This window comes from Sphaeramia orbicularis, chromosome 19 (assembly GCF_902148855.1).
Source record: "Sphaeramia orbicularis chromosome 19, fSphaOr1.1, whole genome shotgun sequence".
In the NCBI taxonomy this organism is placed as follows: Eukaryota; Metazoa; Chordata; class Actinopteri; order Kurtiformes; family Apogonidae; genus Sphaeramia; species Sphaeramia orbicularis.
In genome coordinates, this window is record NC_043975.1 from 20,011,433 (window position 1) to 20,029,743 (window position 18,311).

The 18,311-nt window shown below is 36.2% G+C and overlaps 1 protein-coding gene across 3 annotated transcripts in view; it reads left to right on the forward strand.

Moving 5' to 3' along the window:
- Positions 1–18,311, forward strand: part of nherf1a (NHERF family PDZ scaffold protein 1a) — a 38,539-nt gene that overhangs the window by 17,100 nt on the left and 3,128 nt on the right. The window contains exons 2-5 of one of the 3 annotated variants that reach the window (XM_030121631.1): positions 5,708–5,878; positions 7,428–7,581; positions 8,461–8,508; positions 15,858–15,961. In XM_030121631.1, coding sequence (XP_029977491.1) covers positions 5,708–5,878; positions 7,428–7,581; positions 8,461–8,508; positions 15,858–15,961 — 477 coding nt within the window. The remainder of the gene's footprint in view (positions 1–5,707; positions 5,879–7,427; positions 7,582–8,460; positions 8,509–15,857; positions 15,962–18,311) is intronic. The other 2 variants (XM_030121633.1, XM_030121632.1) reach the window with 2 other exon arrangements.

Sequence of the window (18,311 nt, forward strand, 5' to 3'; positions counted from 1 at the left end):
TTCTTTAGAGATACTTCAGCTGAAGGAGTCATAGAGAAAACATGTTTTATGGTGTTTGTCTTCAAGAGAATGTTGATTTTAGCAAAATAATTAAAAAAAAAAAAAAATTGTATCATTGCCAGAAATACACTGTGCTGGACTTTACCCAATGGTGTGGTGTTTATACAGCGCTTGTGGTAAATGTCATGCTGTGGTTTTCCTGTTCAAGTTTTTTGAGATGAAGAAAAACTCTGAAAACCGATTAAAACTGGGTCTCTGCTGGTTTTTAAATAATCTAAAAAGTCTAAAAGCAAAGCATTTTAGCTTTTATAGTGGTGTCTAAAGTGCAGTTTCTATAGGTGTTTTTCAGGGTTTAGTGCTTGATTGAAGCCTTTTGTAATAATAAAGCTGTAACCTGCTCCCTGTTGAGCTGGGAGGTCAGAAAAAAACATAGTGCTGTGCTAAAAATCCACCAGCAAATGCCTGCCATCTCTCCTTATTCATCTATATTAACAATGGGAGCATCAATAAAGCTTGGGGAGTGGGTATTCATAATGGTCTGTGGTTGTTTTGTGCATGCTTGCATGACATCTGTGTTGTAGTCATTTGCGTCATTCGTTTACAATATTAGCCTGTATTTCAAAGGAGTGTCACTGATTTATATGTAGTGGACTCGGGTCTTTGAATGGCTGTCTTACTCCTCTACATAGACAAATGCGTAACAGTGGCTACTTCCAGTTTAGAGAATCAGACCACTTATGTCAACAAAAGACGAGTTCCCGACTTGATACAGACTTCAACACAAACTATAGGTAAAGACATGAGCGCACACAAATATTGCGCTTTGAACCTTTAACAAATGTCTAAAATGCAGCTTGTTGCAGAATCTCTGTTGAAGTGCTTGTTAATGAGATATTTACTGTGTCTTAGCGACTTAATGTCATAGCTGTGGCAGAGTTTGTGCAGGCAGTGGTAGAGAACTGTCCGTTTACCCAGGTTTCAGAATTGCAGCTTTCTCATAGTCAGGCCAAACACAAAGGAAGCTGGCGGAGGAGTGAAGGCAGCCAGAGAGGCCCCTGCTGCTCTGCTTATTAACTCAACCTATGAGTCATACAGTAAATGAATGAAAAACTCTAGATGAGTCTGTGAATAGGATGTGTATTTTAGTTCGATTGCACAGTTTATGAAACAACTGCGCTGTAAGTTTGTAGAATATTTTTAGATGTGAACAAATAGCAGCCTGTCCTGGCATGTTGTCTGCAGTTCCCGGCTCCATCTGCTGAGCCTCCCCCCTCCACCCTCCTGCTGGGTCCTGTCAGTACATTTGAGTCTCACCATTTGACATACCACGCCGTCCAAAACAGCAGATTTGGGCAACACTGCGACTCCAATGGTGAGAGAGTGCTAACATTTCTGTAGACCCCTGCCACACTGTTTGTGCACGTTGGGTTTAGAGTTAAAGTATTGCTTGTGCACTCTGTGGTAGAGAGACAAAGAAAAAGCATGGGTGAAAGAAAGCGAGCACTTTCATTCTCTTTGGAAACAAGTTAGACTCTTTGCTCCCCTGCGGTGCAATAAGTAGATTATACGCTGCTTATTCACCTTACATGACTGGTTCACATGCCATCAGCAGCCAAGAATATTGTTGACTTTAAAAAAAATTATGAAAATTGTCAGTTAAAGGCAGCATATTCCATGTCCATTCTTTTGAAGTGCATGATTTAGTTTATTTAAGGATAACTCACTTTATTATCCCTGTATGGAAATTCAGTATTAGCAGTTAGCATTAGCATTTAGCTGCCATTGAAGGTGCTCCAATGCATCGCAGCACTTGAGCTGTTTTCAGACCGGCCAGCCCAGTGTCGGAGCCAGTTCCTGCACCAGTTACCCTGGGAACCGAAGCGCTTGTCCATAATTTGTCATCAACAGAGTGCATTGCTTTGCTACGTAAACATTTTTTTAAAAAGGGAGATGTCATATTGCTACTGACACTTACTGTGAATGTAGTAGGACTGATGCATGATGGGATAAGCTGTTGCAGAAAAAACGCATGTTTGCAAGGGAATGTACAAACGGCAGTTAAAGATTGACACAAAACTCTTAAATGATGGTTTTTATTTAATTCAAGGCAGAACATTACAACACGGTTTCTTGGCCATTTTCCACATTTTTTTTATTTTTCTGCATATGACCTGTATCGACCTAGTGATGTCCACTCATGTTGTCATGGTTCGCTTAGAAAAACCAAGTTCTACAAATTTTTGGTTCCTGAACACTCTGATTTCGGTGTGAACACGTCGGCCGATTTGAGATTAAGTGTGGGAACTGACACTGGCATGGTTCGCTGTCGGCCTGAAGACAGCTTTAGAGGAGAATTAATCTATACTGTATGTACACCTGTTTTTTGGGGGGTTTTTTTAATGGTGGGAGGTACAGAAATCAGGTCAACTTGACACAGAAAGCCTACAGACCAATAGGGAATCGAACCTGGAACCTTCTAGCTATGGGGCAAGAGGTTAGCACTTCCACCCCTAGACCCTATGAAAGGTCTATTTCTATTCTAATTCACAGTGGCTGTTTTCACTGTGAATTATAAAAAGTTGATCAGTGTTGCCAGGTTAAGTATCAGTGCTTTTTGATAACTATTAGACCTATCAAGGCTTCATTTGGATGTAATGCAATATCAGCACTATGGGCTCATTTTGGCTGGTACAAAAAAATATTCCAGGTTGATGAGCAGGTCTGATCATTCTGAAAGAAGTATTTACTTTAAGGAGCTCATGAAAACGGCTCAAATTCTCTGCACCTGCTCTGAAACCTTTTTTTTTTTCTCCATAGGGAATTAAAACAATAAAGACATTTGCATAACGTCAAAGTACAGCTGCTTTTATTCCACATACACACAACAGAATGACAGCTGACTGTAGTGGCCAGTGATTCTCCAGGTAATCATTCACGGTGCCATTTCAGTCTGGAAATAAAACTGCCACAGCCTAAAAGATAAGAGAAATCAAAACCAACTGATGTAGTCTGCTGTAGCTCTGGATAAAGTATCTCCTCATAGTACCCGCTCCAGGCCTGTGCATTAAACTTGAGGCCCATGTTGGGGCAGTGGTGATATATAAATTCCGTCGGACTTTGCACCTCACTTCTTATCCTCTTATACCATCTTTATCACTTCCCTTAATGGGCCTTCAATCCAAAGGTTCAACCTGACTATCACTGACTCATCCAGGATGTTTTAGCAATCATCAACCTTCCTGACTTCATATAAACCAGCCTATGTATAATGCGTGTTTTGCAAGCAGTTAAAGTTAGCGGCAGGGTGTGCCAGTGTTAGCGAATGCTGAGGCTGCAGAGGTGGGTTTTAAATGGTCGCATGCAATCATTTACAGAGAGCTGTGAATATGTTGTTTTTATCAGGTAATCGAAGTGCAACAAGCAGGTGTTTACCACTAGTAGTACTAACTGCACATTTTGTCTGTGGAGGCTAATTTATACCGTAAGCAATGCAAAAATAGACACATATATACAAATTTACTCTCCTGTTTGGAACCTGAATTACGGCTGAACAAATATATATAGAAGTCATTAATTTAATTGAGGTTCTGATTTGGGAAAATTGTGAAAAAAATGCCCATATTGCAAAATCGAGATTATTCCCTGGAGAGCTTTCTTGCTGAACAACAATTAAAAATGCATTGTGTTTGCTTTGTAATATAATATTTGTGAAGGTGTTTTTTTCATCATACATGGCGTGTAGTTTTATTTTAAATGACAAATCATCCCCAACATTGACAAGACTTGAGGTATAATTTTTGGCTTGTATTGCCTAGCCCTAGACTGACTAAAGTTTTTTTTTTTTTTTTAATTACCATTATTTTATTTACAGATATGCAGTGATATTTACATTAGACCCTGCAATGTAGATGGCAAGAAAAATGAGTGAACAGTGGACTTGCAAAAATGCAAGAATAATTCAAGTAAGATAAAATAAATATGTCATTAATTCTGATTCGAACTGTAAAAAATATTGCAAAGAATAATAGATACGTACATCTGCATCTTTTTGTTTTTTTCCTGATCTGTATGGATTTCATTTGCTGGCATATCAGACCATCTGTACCAGAGTAAAATTTGAGTTTAATTGGCAATGGCTTGATTTTGTTGTGTTTCTGTCGTAGCAGTGCAGTTCAGGGGTTTAAGTGGACGTTGATTTCGATTCTGATCAGAAAACGTACTCAGCTGTAGCAGTGCCTTATGCTAGCGCTGAAGAAGTCTACATACAATAATTAATGTTTCAGATTGATTTTAGTATAATTTTCCGCTTGCAAAACAAGCTCTACTCAAAGACCTGCGATGGTTTGTGATTTAGCTACCACAGCATTTGATATTAAAAGTAAAATTGTACAATATGTACTGTGTCTCTGTCTGTCTTTTGCTTGGTTTAATTCAACTGTTAAATAGTTTGATGATGCAAGAGCAGCTCCTTAATATCCATGTGGGGTTAAAACCTTCAGTATAACCTCCAGTCTACAACTAATTACATCTGTATTAAAGTCTCACTTTTGATTTTGTTTTTTTCACACCCCAGGATATGTTCTTTTTTTTCCTCTGTCTCACCTGACTTGTTTGTCATGATCAGACGCATGTAAAAGCAGGAAGTGAGGTGGCTCATGTTGACGGAAGACGAATGCGGTGTCATTGTAGTGTGTTGGATGAGACTCATCCATCAGCCAGCACTTGTCAGTTGTTTCTTGTATTTATTTTATAACTGATTTTCTTCCTGATGTTTTTTTTTTTTTTTTTGTGGTGGAAATTGTTTTGTTCTGACAAAAGAGCGCAGCCAGACTAACAGCTCAGTCAGGATCTGCAAAGTAGAAACTGTTACTAATGCAACATATTTACATTAAATCAGTTAGTAATGGTTGGTTGGGAAAATGCCTGCATGTTAAACTGATGCCTTCAGTCTGAATTTGGACAGGTTTCATAATTCTAGTCATTTACTTGTTGCTGATCATTGTAACTAACCTGTATAAGTTCTAATTTTTGCATATCGTGTCCTAGTCTTGACTTAAATCATAATTAATTTGACTTTTTCTGACTTTTTTTCTTTCTGACATGAGCTAGAAATTACCTTCCACCAACAAATATTTGTTGTCATTGGAGTTTAACAAAATTGGGTTTAAAATGAGTAAATCTGGATTTAATATTAAGCTGAGCTCTGTTGTGCAACCAAATACTAGTTTATTCATATAAACTGAAATGAAATTAAGCTGAATCATTATGGAGACACAAATTAAAGGCTAAGCATCTTCATGAAATCTTAAAAAGGCAGCAATGTTAATGATTAAATCTATGAAAGTCTATGTTTAATATTAACAGAGGATCACATTATAAAGTTTAATATTTTTTATGGAATATAATTGAGGTTTAATTTGAATCCTCTTTCATTCTATGCTTTTTTAAAAATTGTTTTACACTTGAATCATGCTTTGAATTTGGGTTTAGAGTCTTGGTGTAGCATACTTTATCCTTAAGCAATTATTTAATCAAGCTCATATTAATCCTAGTCGCTGAAACCCAGACTTAGAGCGCTATTATTAATTTCCAAGATGTAGACAGAGCCGAGGGAAGGCATACTGTTCATATGACTTTAGTTGAACCTTAGCTGATACGACATGTAATGATGTGGTTAAAATAATCTACGTTTTTCCTGTATGTGCAGGACGAGCACGCCGGGTTCAGGCCTCGTCTCTGCCACCTAAAGAAGGGCCCCAGTGGGTACGGCTTCAACCTGCACAGCGAGAAGTCCAAACCGGGCCAGTTCATCAGAGCCGTGGACGACGACTCCCCAGCACAGAGATCCGGCCTCAGACCAAAGGACAAGATCATCCAGGTACTCCACACCCACATCCACTCACACGCACACACTTCTTCTCAGTGACGGTCATTGTTTGTGTGTATTTATTTTTTATTGTGTTTGTATGTGTATCAGCTCTAATCCTATTAAATCACCGGGTGAGTGGAAAACCACAATCCAAAGCTGTAGCAGGAGAGAGGGTGTGTGTGTTTTTTGTTTGTGTGTGAGTGTGCGTGTGTGTAAAGCAGCCCTTCTGGCCATGTTGAACATAGCAGGGTCAGAGTTAATCCACTTACTGTGTCTGTGGGCTGAATTACAGTCTGTAGGGCCTGAAGCATGTAGATGATGCAGTGTCACATCTGAGCGTACACAGCATTTACATAAATACAAACAGAAACTCTTAAACACCTACTTTCGGCGTTTTGGAGGTGGATATCACTGAAAGGAATGCTAGGAATTTGATGGATTCCCAGCAGGAGTTGGGGAGTCGTACCTTTTAGGAGAATACGCCGGAATGATGTGTTCAACCTGCATGTGTGGGAGGTTCCTGGTGATATTCCTGCTTCGGATCATCCTCTCCCTGGAATTCCACAGTGACTTATCTCCCACTTTGGGAGTGTACTTGTGCACCACACCCTGTAATTCCAGTTTTACCAAACATCATCCATCATCTGCAACATTATCTGTCTGTTCATGTGCCATTCCATTCCTGATTATTTTTTGCAGATACTCCCATGATCCTCTGCATGGATGATCACCAGATAGGTTATGCATGAATCTTAAAGCTTCAGAAGACAAAATTCAAAGAAAAAGAAAAACACCAGCAGTTGTTGCTGTAGTTGTTTTCTTGCTGTATGAAGCATAAGCTAAACAAAGATTTACAACACTACTGATTCATGACAATGAAACTTAGGACAGATAGGAGAGCTGCCATAAGCCATGGAGTCTGGACTCTTAACAGTGACTGGTCATTACAGCTGTCACTCAATCGCATGTTGTCCCCTCCCAGAACAAACCTGTATCAGTAAACTTTGCATACAATGCAAACATGTTTTATTTTAGTTTATTTTAGTTTGTCTTCTTGGTAGTTGTTCTCGTTTCAACTGGACTGATTTAGCTCTTTTGAAAACGTTTTGTCTCTCCTGCAAGAGATTTCTTCAAAACATTTTCAAAAGAGCTAAACCAGTCCAGCTGACCCGAGAAGAACTGCCAAAAATTTAGTTTATTTATTTATTTGGAAGGGACATTGCATTTTAATGAACATAGTATATAACACCAATGCAAATATGCCAGCGTTAGCATAACTGCTAAATTGCATCTGTAGTCCTTTGGCAGGTTAATGGCATTACATGCTAATGTTTAGCATGTAGTTGAAGTTACATATATAACATAACATTATGGTCTGTGTCCTGTATGTTAGCATGAGTTTGCAAGTTTCACTGGAAACCCAAACAGTGCTCCACAATGTGTAATTTCATGGAAGCTATACACACGGCTTTTATACAATATATGCAGCTGGATAACAATGAGGAGCCCCTGTCATTGTAAGCTGTTCATATTAACATTATGTGTGACCTCTTTTCAGGTCAATGGTGTGTCGGTGTTGGGCATGCAACACTCTGAAGTGGTAGCAGCCATCAAAGCCGGAGGAGATGAAACCAAACTGCTGGTGGTCGACGCAGAAGCCGAAGAGTTCTTCAAGCGTTGCAATGTCCAGCCCACTGAGGAGCACGTCTCTGGTACCCCACATAAACACTCACTAATGATACACATATACACTGTTTCCATTCAGAGCCAAAACCAGCCCACCAAATGGGATGGATCTGTGAAGTGCAAATATGACGCTGTATATATTAACAATCAAGGATGTTAAAATCATTTTAGTTCAGGGGTTACATACAGACCAATATGATCTAAAGTGAGTCAGACCAGTTAAATACTGTCATAATAATCTATAAATGACAACTTCAAATGATTCTATTTTTCACTGTAAAAAAAGTAAAATTACTTGAAAATGTTTGCATTTGCAAACAATTCTCTCATAAAAAATGTGAATTAACCAAAAAAATATGAAACGCCTTAAGAGAAGTACGTGGAATTTTATCAATATTCTGCCTGATGCTAAATGTTTTGTGTATTTGTTAATCCACTGTGATCTGTAAATTGTAGTGCACATGTATAAATGATAAACTGAGACATAATAATTGTTAAAATTGCACTTATTTTACTTAAGACATTCCATGTTGTTCATGTTATTCAGATTTTTAAGGAAACTTTGTAGATGTAAACATTTTCATCATGTAATTTTTACTTTTGTCACTGTTTTCTATTTTACTGTTCCATATTGGGCTGTATGTGACCCCTGAACATCCCTGATTTAGGGGATATTACATTCATTTTAGGGGGGCTTACACTTACCGTAACCCTAAACAACCCCATATTAAACAATTTATGTCACTGGAACCCACTTCAGTGTCCTCACAATGGAGGTTAGTCCTGACAGATGTGTATGGAATCAGGTAATGTTATAAACACAAGGCCACAGAACCCATTTTGTTGACTGTGTATTGAAGTTTAATGTGGATGATCTGAGGCATTTGTTTTATTTTCCTCTGTAGGCCGACTTCCTGAGCCTGTTTCAGAGGGAGCATCACAAGAAATGGAGGTGAGGACCACACACACACACACACACACACATGCACACACAGATAGTAGCTTGGAAAAGCCGCACTGATCCTCTCTGGACATTCCCGGTAGCAGATTAGAACTTCTGGTCAAAGTGTGTTATGTGATGAATTCGGGTTCTCCATGTGTTTCCATTCTGGTCTGAACTGCGAAACAGACACACACACAGATGACTGATAACGCTTGGAACGCTGAGAAAGCTGGGAACTCAACCAAACGACTATAGTGTTCCTCTAAAGTTAGTTTTTATTAGAACTGGGCCTGAGTTTCATGTCTCATATTGAATCACTTTTATTCGATCCAGTTATTTAGAAGACAAAAAAATAGCACATAAGGACAACTGTGTAACTATTTAATCATTCAAATTCAAATTGCTAATAAAATGTGATGTTTGATGGTATGTTTTTATGGTCAGTGATTACAAACATAGCACATTCAGTACATTTTCAGCTTCGGTGGCGCTGCTGATTTTAAAGAGGTCATATTTTGCCTTTTTAAATGGAATTATGCATCTTAAAACATTTCCCTGTGGTCTACATAAACTGTAAATGCTATGCTTGGGTTCATTTGTTAAACTCCACAGGCTCGTCTTCAATCCTATTTCTGAGTAATGACACCAGAAAGGTTGTTTTGAACGCTGGCCCTTTAAATGCACTTGAGCCACTTCACACCCCACCCCCTCTGTCTGCTCTGTCCTGTTTCTCCGCACTCTGAGAAATGTTCGTCGGAAGTCTTGACTGTATATGTGCAAAAGTCGTGACGTAACTAATTATAGAAGAAGGAATTAAAACAGGTTTAAGAAATCCACTCGATTTTTGCCTGAATGAATATAAAGATAGCTTTGCAGCACCTGGAGGGTTCAAATTCAAACTTTATGAACTATTAGGGTCCCCAAATACACAAATAAATGTACCAAAGACTAATAAAAGTGGGTTTAGCCAAATATGATACCTTTAAATCCGTCCCCTACATTTCCTGTAATTCACCTCAGTGCTGTATTTTACAGAAATGTCCTTGTCTCCTCTGATAAACCACCATGTCTTTGTCTTTTTCACTTCACACTAAATATATACTTTCTTTTTCTTAATTCTTTAAAAGATAATATTACAGTTTTAAATGGTTAATTGTACTATAATTCTTGTAAATATCCTTATTTTCTTCATTCAAACACCTTCTTGAAAACAGCAGCTTTTCAATATTTGCGCATATTTTTAAAAAAGTTGATATTATCTAAGTGTAGGTATGTTCACCTTCTAACCAGAAATGTGTACTTTGCTTCTGCCTTGATTCCAGCAGAATGCAAACCAAGATTCAAGGACCTTAGCTTCTAAATGAAGCCAATGAAGTATCTTAAAGTTGTATTATCGCTAACAGCTCCCCTAGGCTTACATTGAACAGCTCTCTAAGAATTCAATATTTATTCCTTTTTCAGGTCTCTTTGTAGTCTCACAAGTTTTAAATGAACACTCAGATAAATGAGTGGGTTTTTCCCTCCGTTGATCAGATCTTAGGTCACATAAAAGATGGACAGGACTGTATGACGAATCACCGAGTTGGAATTTCAGTTTATTCAATGAAACACATTTTTATCACTGTATTTGTAGTTAATAGAGCCCACTAACAAGATGATAAAATTACTTTGTTCCTCAATGTTTTTACCAGTGATTATCATTCAGTCTCCTTTGATCGCTCAGGCTCCAGTAGTTCCCCCTTAAGTCCAAATATGGTCACTTATGGCTTCAGAAAACAAACCTGTTTATTAGTTGCATAAAATCAATACTGAAAACTGTCGCAACCTGCAAAGAGAATTTTATGTTCTTCACTTATGCCATATTTGAGTTGTTGTATTGAAGTATGCAAAACAACGCAACACACATATGAGTAAGACAATGCTTTTGTTTTTATTACAGAAAAGAGCAATAATAATAATGTACAACAGGGGTGTAAAACTCATTATAGTTCAGGGGCCACATTTAGCCAAATTTGATCAGAAGTGGGGCGGACCAGTAAAATAATAACATAATAATATATAAATAATGTCAACTCCAAACTTTCCGCTATGTATTAGTGTGGAAAAAAGTAAAATTAAATTATGAAAATGTTTCCATCTACAAACTATCCTTCAAAACCATGTGAATAACATGAACAAACTGAATAAATAAGTGCAATTTTAACAATATTATGCTTCAATTTATCATTTACAGACATAATATTGTTAAAATTGTACTTACTTCTCTTAAGACATTTCAGGTTGTTCATATTTGTTCTGGTTATTCATAGTTTTTGTGAAATTATACTTTGTTTTGGTCTAAATACATGAAAATGTTTACATTTATAAAGACAAAAATTTGGAATTGTATTTATAGGTTATTACCGTAGTATTTTTGTGATCTGACCCACTTTAGGTCATATTCATCTGAATGTGGAAACTGAACTAAAATGATTGGAAATATCTTAGTGTAATTTTCCATTTCACACATTCATCCAAAGGGCCGGACTAAACCCTTTGGCGGGCCGGATTTGGCCCCCGGGCCGCATGTTTGACACCTGTGATGTACAATGTTAATTTCAGGGAACGCTAAACAGCACGTTGGCCCTCTGGATGGGAAATATGAGAACAAAAAAACCCCAAGACGGAACAGTTGTTTCAAGTTGTTTTGTTAAAGATGTTTAAAATTTTAAAAAAAATCATGATATTTAATCATGATTAATCGAAATTAATCCACAGCAACCCTGCGATTAATCTGATTAAAAATTTTAATCGTTTGACAGCACTAAATGAAACCTGTAGAAACCGGTAGGAATCCTGGTGCTTGTTAACATACTAGCTGAGAATGAAGGAGGCAGTGAGGATGACCTGGTTGATGTCAGGGTAATGTTCTCAGACTGAGTGGGACTCCCCTGTAATCAGGATGTGTGCAGTAAAATGTGGTGGAGTGGCCCTTTAATTAGCAGTCAGTGGGCTCCATGTGTTGATGTGACGTAGCCCAGGCACCCGAGGGCGAGTTTATCAAAAGTAAACACTCTGTAACGCTCCCCCTCCCCCTACACACAAACACACACACACACGCACACACACACACACACACACACACACACACAGCACTGACATGGGAAAAGGGGATTGGCCCCTCTGGTGACATTGTGGCTGACCCTTCGCCATGGCAACAGGAGCACAGCAGCCAGTCTCTCTCTCTATCTCTCTTGCACTGGAGGATCATGGGATTGAAGTGGCTTTAACTCTCAAGGCAGAGTTGAGGATTATGCTAATGAGATGACTAACGAGCACCGTTCACATACTCGCGCAGAACAATCGCTCATTCACTGCATATTACATAACGCAACGCTACGCAGGAACACGCATGACGACCTCTGACCCCGATGTGTGTGCACGCTCACTTCGCAGTTGAAAATATAAGCAGGAACAAAGATGGCATAAACAACCCCTCGACGTGCGAGTGTGTGTGTTTGTGCAGACAGGTCATGTGACATACCACAGAGACTCATGAGTTCAGGCAGATTAACGTGGAGTTTTCATCCAATTGTGACAGATTTGAACTGATTTGCTGTGACTATCAGGAGCCGAAAAGTCCTAAAAACATCAGTTCTGACCAAAGTTACACAGTAAAGCTAGAAGTGTTTTGTTTTTTGACTGTAAAAGGAAAATGTTTCAATGAGTTTTTTTGTAAATTTTAGTACTTTTCTTCCGTATTTGGCTACATTTCTGTTCATTTTTGTCAATATTGTTGATTATTTGGTTTATTTTTATTCTTTTTTACCTGTTTTTTGATTTTGTGTATTGTTTTGTCTTTTTTTCGCTCACTTTGTACTTTTTCCGATTTAAAAAATATTTTCTCAATGTGTTGATTATTTTATACATTTTAATTAATTTTGTTGATTATTCTGTTTTTGTTTTTACACAGTTTCTTTATTTTGTGTATTTTATATTTTTGTTATTATATTGTCTACTTTTAATAGATATTTGTTCATTTAGTTGGTTTAGACTTTGATAAGTAAGTAAACAAGCCACTTTTAGTAGCAGGAAAACATACCATGTAGTTTTACTTTTTTTTTTTTCATTTTTTAAAATATATTTTCTCTATGTGTTGAATATTTTATACATTTTTATTAATTTTATGGATTATTCTGTTTTTGTTTTCACACAGTTTCTTTATTTTGTGTATCATTTAGTACATTTTATTATATTGTCCAATTTTTGTAGATATTTGTTCATTTAGTTAGTGTAAACTTTGATAAGTAAGTAAACAAGCCATTTTCAGTAGCAGGAGAAAATACCACGTACTTTTTACTTTTTTTAAAATCAACAATATATCATTCTCATCTTCAGGCTTTAATGCAGATTGTCAAATGAACACATCAGTTACTCATTCTTAGTATTAGGAGTGAAAAACATCAACATGTTTATCGACCTCTTTTCTTTGGTAACATCCCTCATTGTTCATAAACACATTCTTTGACTCATTTAGTTTTTGTTGGACTCTGATAACAGTTGAAAACGGAGACACAACATAGAAAAATGCAAAAATTAACATCACACTTGGGGAGCTTTTAAACAAACCACTCTTGGACAAAGTGGGTTGATTTGTTAAGAGGTTTCTGTGTTGCATTAGTGACAATAGAAGATCCATTAGCAGTCTAATTGAAATGCACTTGCGGTTCCTCGGAGCAGCCTGAAACGCTGCCAGAGGCCTCTCGCGTTCAGGACTCACAGCATCGCTTTAAAGCCACTTACACAGGAAGAGGCTTATTTTTAGAACAGCAGCTGCTCAGGTATCAGACGCCAATTTCAATACATACATGAAGTGAGTCATGCTGGGTAACAGAGATGAAGGGAGACAGAACAGCAGAACAATGAGGAGGTGAGCAGCTATGTCTGGGGTTTTACTGTTGGACTCCTCAGATGAACTGACACTGAGGAGAGAAATATGATGCAGAGGTACTCTCCCATTGCTCTGCTGCCCTCTGCTGGACATTAAAACAAAAAAATAAAGGGTCACTTCATCAAATTATGGGATGAGGGATTTTCCACAGATGCTGCAAAGTAAAAACATGCACTTCGGCTAAAATATGCTTAGAGGTCTTATTTATGTCTTTGTGCATAAGAAATCAATCTAAGTGAATCCCCAAAGGAACTTTGTGTTGGTAAATGCAAGTTATGCAAATTTACAGGATTTCAGTTCTGTTGCAACATGTTGATGGTCATATGAACTATTTTTTCAGGTCAAAAATGTCCAATTTCATCACAATTAATGCTATATTTTCATGTCACAAATGGCCAAGTTATATTTTAACTGAATTTACCTGAAAAAACAAATATTCTATTCTTTTAGATTCCCCAATTTTTCATACAAGATTATATACTACATATCACATGTTTTATTTTTACAGGTTGCAATATGGAGTATGGTGCTGATCCATCCTGCTTATGTTACGCCAATACATACATTAAGAATGTCACACGTTACTTTTTAAATCAACAGTTTTCTAATAATAAGCATTTTTATAAAGAAATAACAGTTCTATATTGTTATTTACTCTTCAGTATGATGATAAACTATACAATAAATAATTATGATACTAGTTTTTGCACAGGGGTCATTTGTGTAAACGGTGACATGGCTGCCGAGCATCAGTATGATGGGATCTGTAACAACCATGTCACATCCGTCCACTGCCACATTTTGTGTTTTTGTGTCAGCTGTTCTTGTTATAGATCCACAATACTAACATTTATGAATAAGAGGAGAATTAGCAATAGTAAGTATATAAGTTTATTACTAACAAAGTGCTGGTACTGACCAGATCATCATGGGTAATGTCACGTCCGTCCACCATTAAAAGTTTTCACATACACATGCTATTCAAAATCCAGTATTTCTGAAAATATAGCTTCCACTGTCAAATAATATCAATAGTCTGTGCACAAATGTATTAGCATTATTTCAACACAGTTCTATGCATTTCTTACAACTTTTTTTTTTTTTACAAAAATGGCCACTCATTTGACCCCCTAAGTAAATTTTAGCTGACTTGTGGAAATAACAACAGCGTTTTTATTACCCCACCCCCCAAAGGGCAGATAAGGGATATTGTTTTTGGCTCGGTTTGTTTGTTTACACTCTAGCAGCAAAACCATTAGTTGAATTCATACCAAATTGGGATTATACATTGCCAGTGACCCAGAATAGATCTGATTGCATTTTGGGAACAGTAGGTCAAAGTTCAAATTTTTTATGAATTTCTGAAATCTGTTTTTTCCTCTCTTTACCTTTAATAAGTGAAAATTCAAATGTTTGTTGCAGCAACACTATTGGTTCAATTCATACCAAATTGGGTTTATAGATTGCCAGTGACCCAGAATAGATGTGATTACATTTTGGGAAAAGTAGGTCAAAGTTCAAATTTTTAATGAATTTTTAAAATATTTTTTTTCTCCTATTTACTTGTAATGGGCCAAATTCCAAATGTCTATAAAAACATCAATTTTGTGTCAATTTACTTCAAACTTGACACATATATAGAGATAATTGCACATGCATAGACATAATGACATCAGCTGGATCGATGTCAAAATAAGGTACAGTACGTGTGAGGGGCTGGGTTTGTTGTGCCTGGCACCACTTGTTGCTTCTTTTTTATCATTTGGTCACATTCTTTGACTCTAAAAGAAGTTTTTTTGTTGCGGTTCTCATTCCATCTGGTCACTTTTTGATGAATGTGAGATTGACCCTTGCCGATCAGTTTCAGTCAAATGCTAAAGTGGCTTTACTTTCCAATAATAGCAATAAAGAATCTCAGTTTCAGCTGTCTTTATTCCCAAATATCTTCAAAGGTCTTCATTTTGTCTCCAGTCAAGAACTCTGCACTTTTACTTTTAGATCAGGTTTATTAATAGAGAATAGACCAGATAATAGGCCAGGAAATAAAAGTATTGTAAAATAAACAACCAATCCCATAAATACACACAAAAAACACAATTTTTGTCTCCTGCTGCTTTAAATTATATTTATAATCAGAAATTAAAAGCATAAATAAAATAGAAATGCTAACTGGATAACCAATGGACATAAATACTTTCAAATAATCCATAAATATGATTGAATATCATAATAATTGTCAAAAATCTAAGTGTATTTGTAGTTTTTCACCTATTATTTTCCATTTGAGTAACTTAAATTGAGAAACCTGTTAAACACGATCAAAGCTGATACTGATAGTTTATAAAACTTAAAGCAACAACAGTGCATGTGATCTTCTACATTTCGGTGTTTCTGGTGAATCTGGATGATGAACATGTTCATGTTTGAACAGGCGGCAGAGGAGATGGCGCCAAAACCATCTGTGAGCTCATCGGCCTCCGACGCTTCGTCCAACGCCGAGGTGATCGTAGCAGCTCCCATCAGCCCCCCACAGGTACCAAAAGTTAGTTTTTACCTTTACATGCATCAGTAGATTTATCTCTGTTGTTGACTAAGTGACTTGTTTTCATTCAGTTTTCCTTCATTTATAGTTTCTCAGGTGTTATGAAGAGAGCTTTAATGTGCATTTTTCATTTTGTATATGATTAACTATAAACAGAGGTGACTCTACCTGCAGAGTTCAGTTTAATGATAGTTTTTGGATCATTTATAGACAGTTTACAGGTCGATGACTTTATTCTGATTGTGGCTTATATGTAATAACAGCAAATATTAGGCTTTGTACCTGGATTAACACACATCTAGAATGAGGGTTTTTGTTTGTTTTTTTTTGTAGAGTTTGTTCAGTATTCTGTTTCAGATTATTTAGTGATAGATCCCTTTGACTTACATGTATAACTCAACAATTATCCCAAATAAGAGCTAATTTGCAGTTTACTATTTTCTTTTTAGGGCTGATATTGGTCGATTAATTGTCTTTTTCCATTGTTCCATTGCTACATCACCCTTTCAAAATTTGCTATGTATTGTTCATGTAATTTTTATTTACTATAGTATAGGGATGTAATGATTACCGGTATAAAGATAAACCGTGGTAAAATTGCAGATGGTTAGTATTACAGTTTAAAATCTAATTATCATGATAACCATGTTTGATTACTGCACTTTTAGGGGAAAAAAACATATGTAAAGATATGTTTTTATGTCAAATATTTGATTATAGTTTTTATTTATTACAAATTTGATTTTCTATACCTAACATTTGGAACCAATATTCACTTTTAAAGTTTTCGAAAAGGTTCGTTAAACATATTTGTGCTATTTATGCAATAAATTATATACATTTTTCAAATCGGATTTTATATTTTTTTGTGTTTTCTGGCGTTTTATGTTTTTATAGTAGGTTAAAGTGAAAAAAAAAAAAAAAAAAAAAAAAAAAAACAGGCAGATGATATAAATGAAGTTGTGCTGGAAAAAAAAGATACCACACGTGAGTATAGTAAGCATTTCTATATATAGTATATAAAGGCAAAATCAAAAGTGCTGAAAAACGGCCAAAATGGGCTCAGACCACTAAGGGTTAATATTTGAATGTTTCTGCAACAGAAGGTACATTGTGCCAGTTATTTTAATTATTTATTTATTTTTAAATACAACTTGGTTAGATTATTTCAGTTCGTGCGTATAAGTACTTTTTGAATATTTTGAGCGCAATTTCAATAATTTCGCGATAATAATGATAACCGTGATAATTTTGGTCACAATAACTGGTATATGAAATTTTCATATCATTACGTCCCAACTATAGTAACAACATTGTTTTTCACCACTAGTTTTAGTTTTCATGAACTATAATAACTCTGTGTGGTCAGGTGACAAATCATTATATCATACATCATCTGCACTTATTTGATTTGTTTTAATTGAACAAAGAGACAACGCATCAGAATTAAAAACACAATGAAGAGATGAAATTACATTTTAGACAAGGAAAGTATTTTTTTATGGTCTTTATTAAGAATGGCTTGAAAAAGAAAATGAGAATAAAAATATTTTTTTAAAAAAATATAAACTACTATAACTAAGAGAATATGCAGCATCTGTATGTATATTTTTTACGGGGCAGCTCACAAGCGAAAAGTATGAGGAAGCACAAATGTAATAATGCCTGGTTGGAGAAAAGATCATTCCAGACCAAGGTTATTGTTGTTAACGAAAACTAACGAAATGACGAAAACTAGAACTGAAAAAACATTTTCGTTAACTGAAATAAATAAAAACTATAATTAAAAGAAAAAAACGATAACTAACTGAAACTGTATTGTGTGTTTACAAAACTAACAAAAACAGATAAAAATTACGCATAAAATTCCCTTCATTTTCATCTTTGTCAATGTTGGATTGATACGAAATGGATTTATTTCACTTGAACAATTGTAGCTAGCGGCACCATACGACACTTCACGGTCCGCCACTTCTCATCACTTGTCGTTTAGTCGTCTTCTGGTCCCCACTCTACCTGGAAACATGGAGACTAATGTTGGGAGAAAGCAGCAGAGTCCTGGCTGGGATTTATTTGAATACGACGGTGAAGAAGATTAAAGAAACTAAAACTAATACTAGAACTAAACTAAAACTAGCAAACCTGCTCTGAAAACGAATTAAAACTAACTGAATTAGAGAAAAAAGAGTCAAAACTAACTAAAACTAAACTGTAACGAAAATCCAAAACTACTATAACCTTTTTCCAGACATGGTTGACACGTGTGAAGGGGAACATGTTTGAAATCAGTTCAGCTCGGAAAGATGGGAATGAAGGTGTTGGAGTAAATAAATACAGGAGT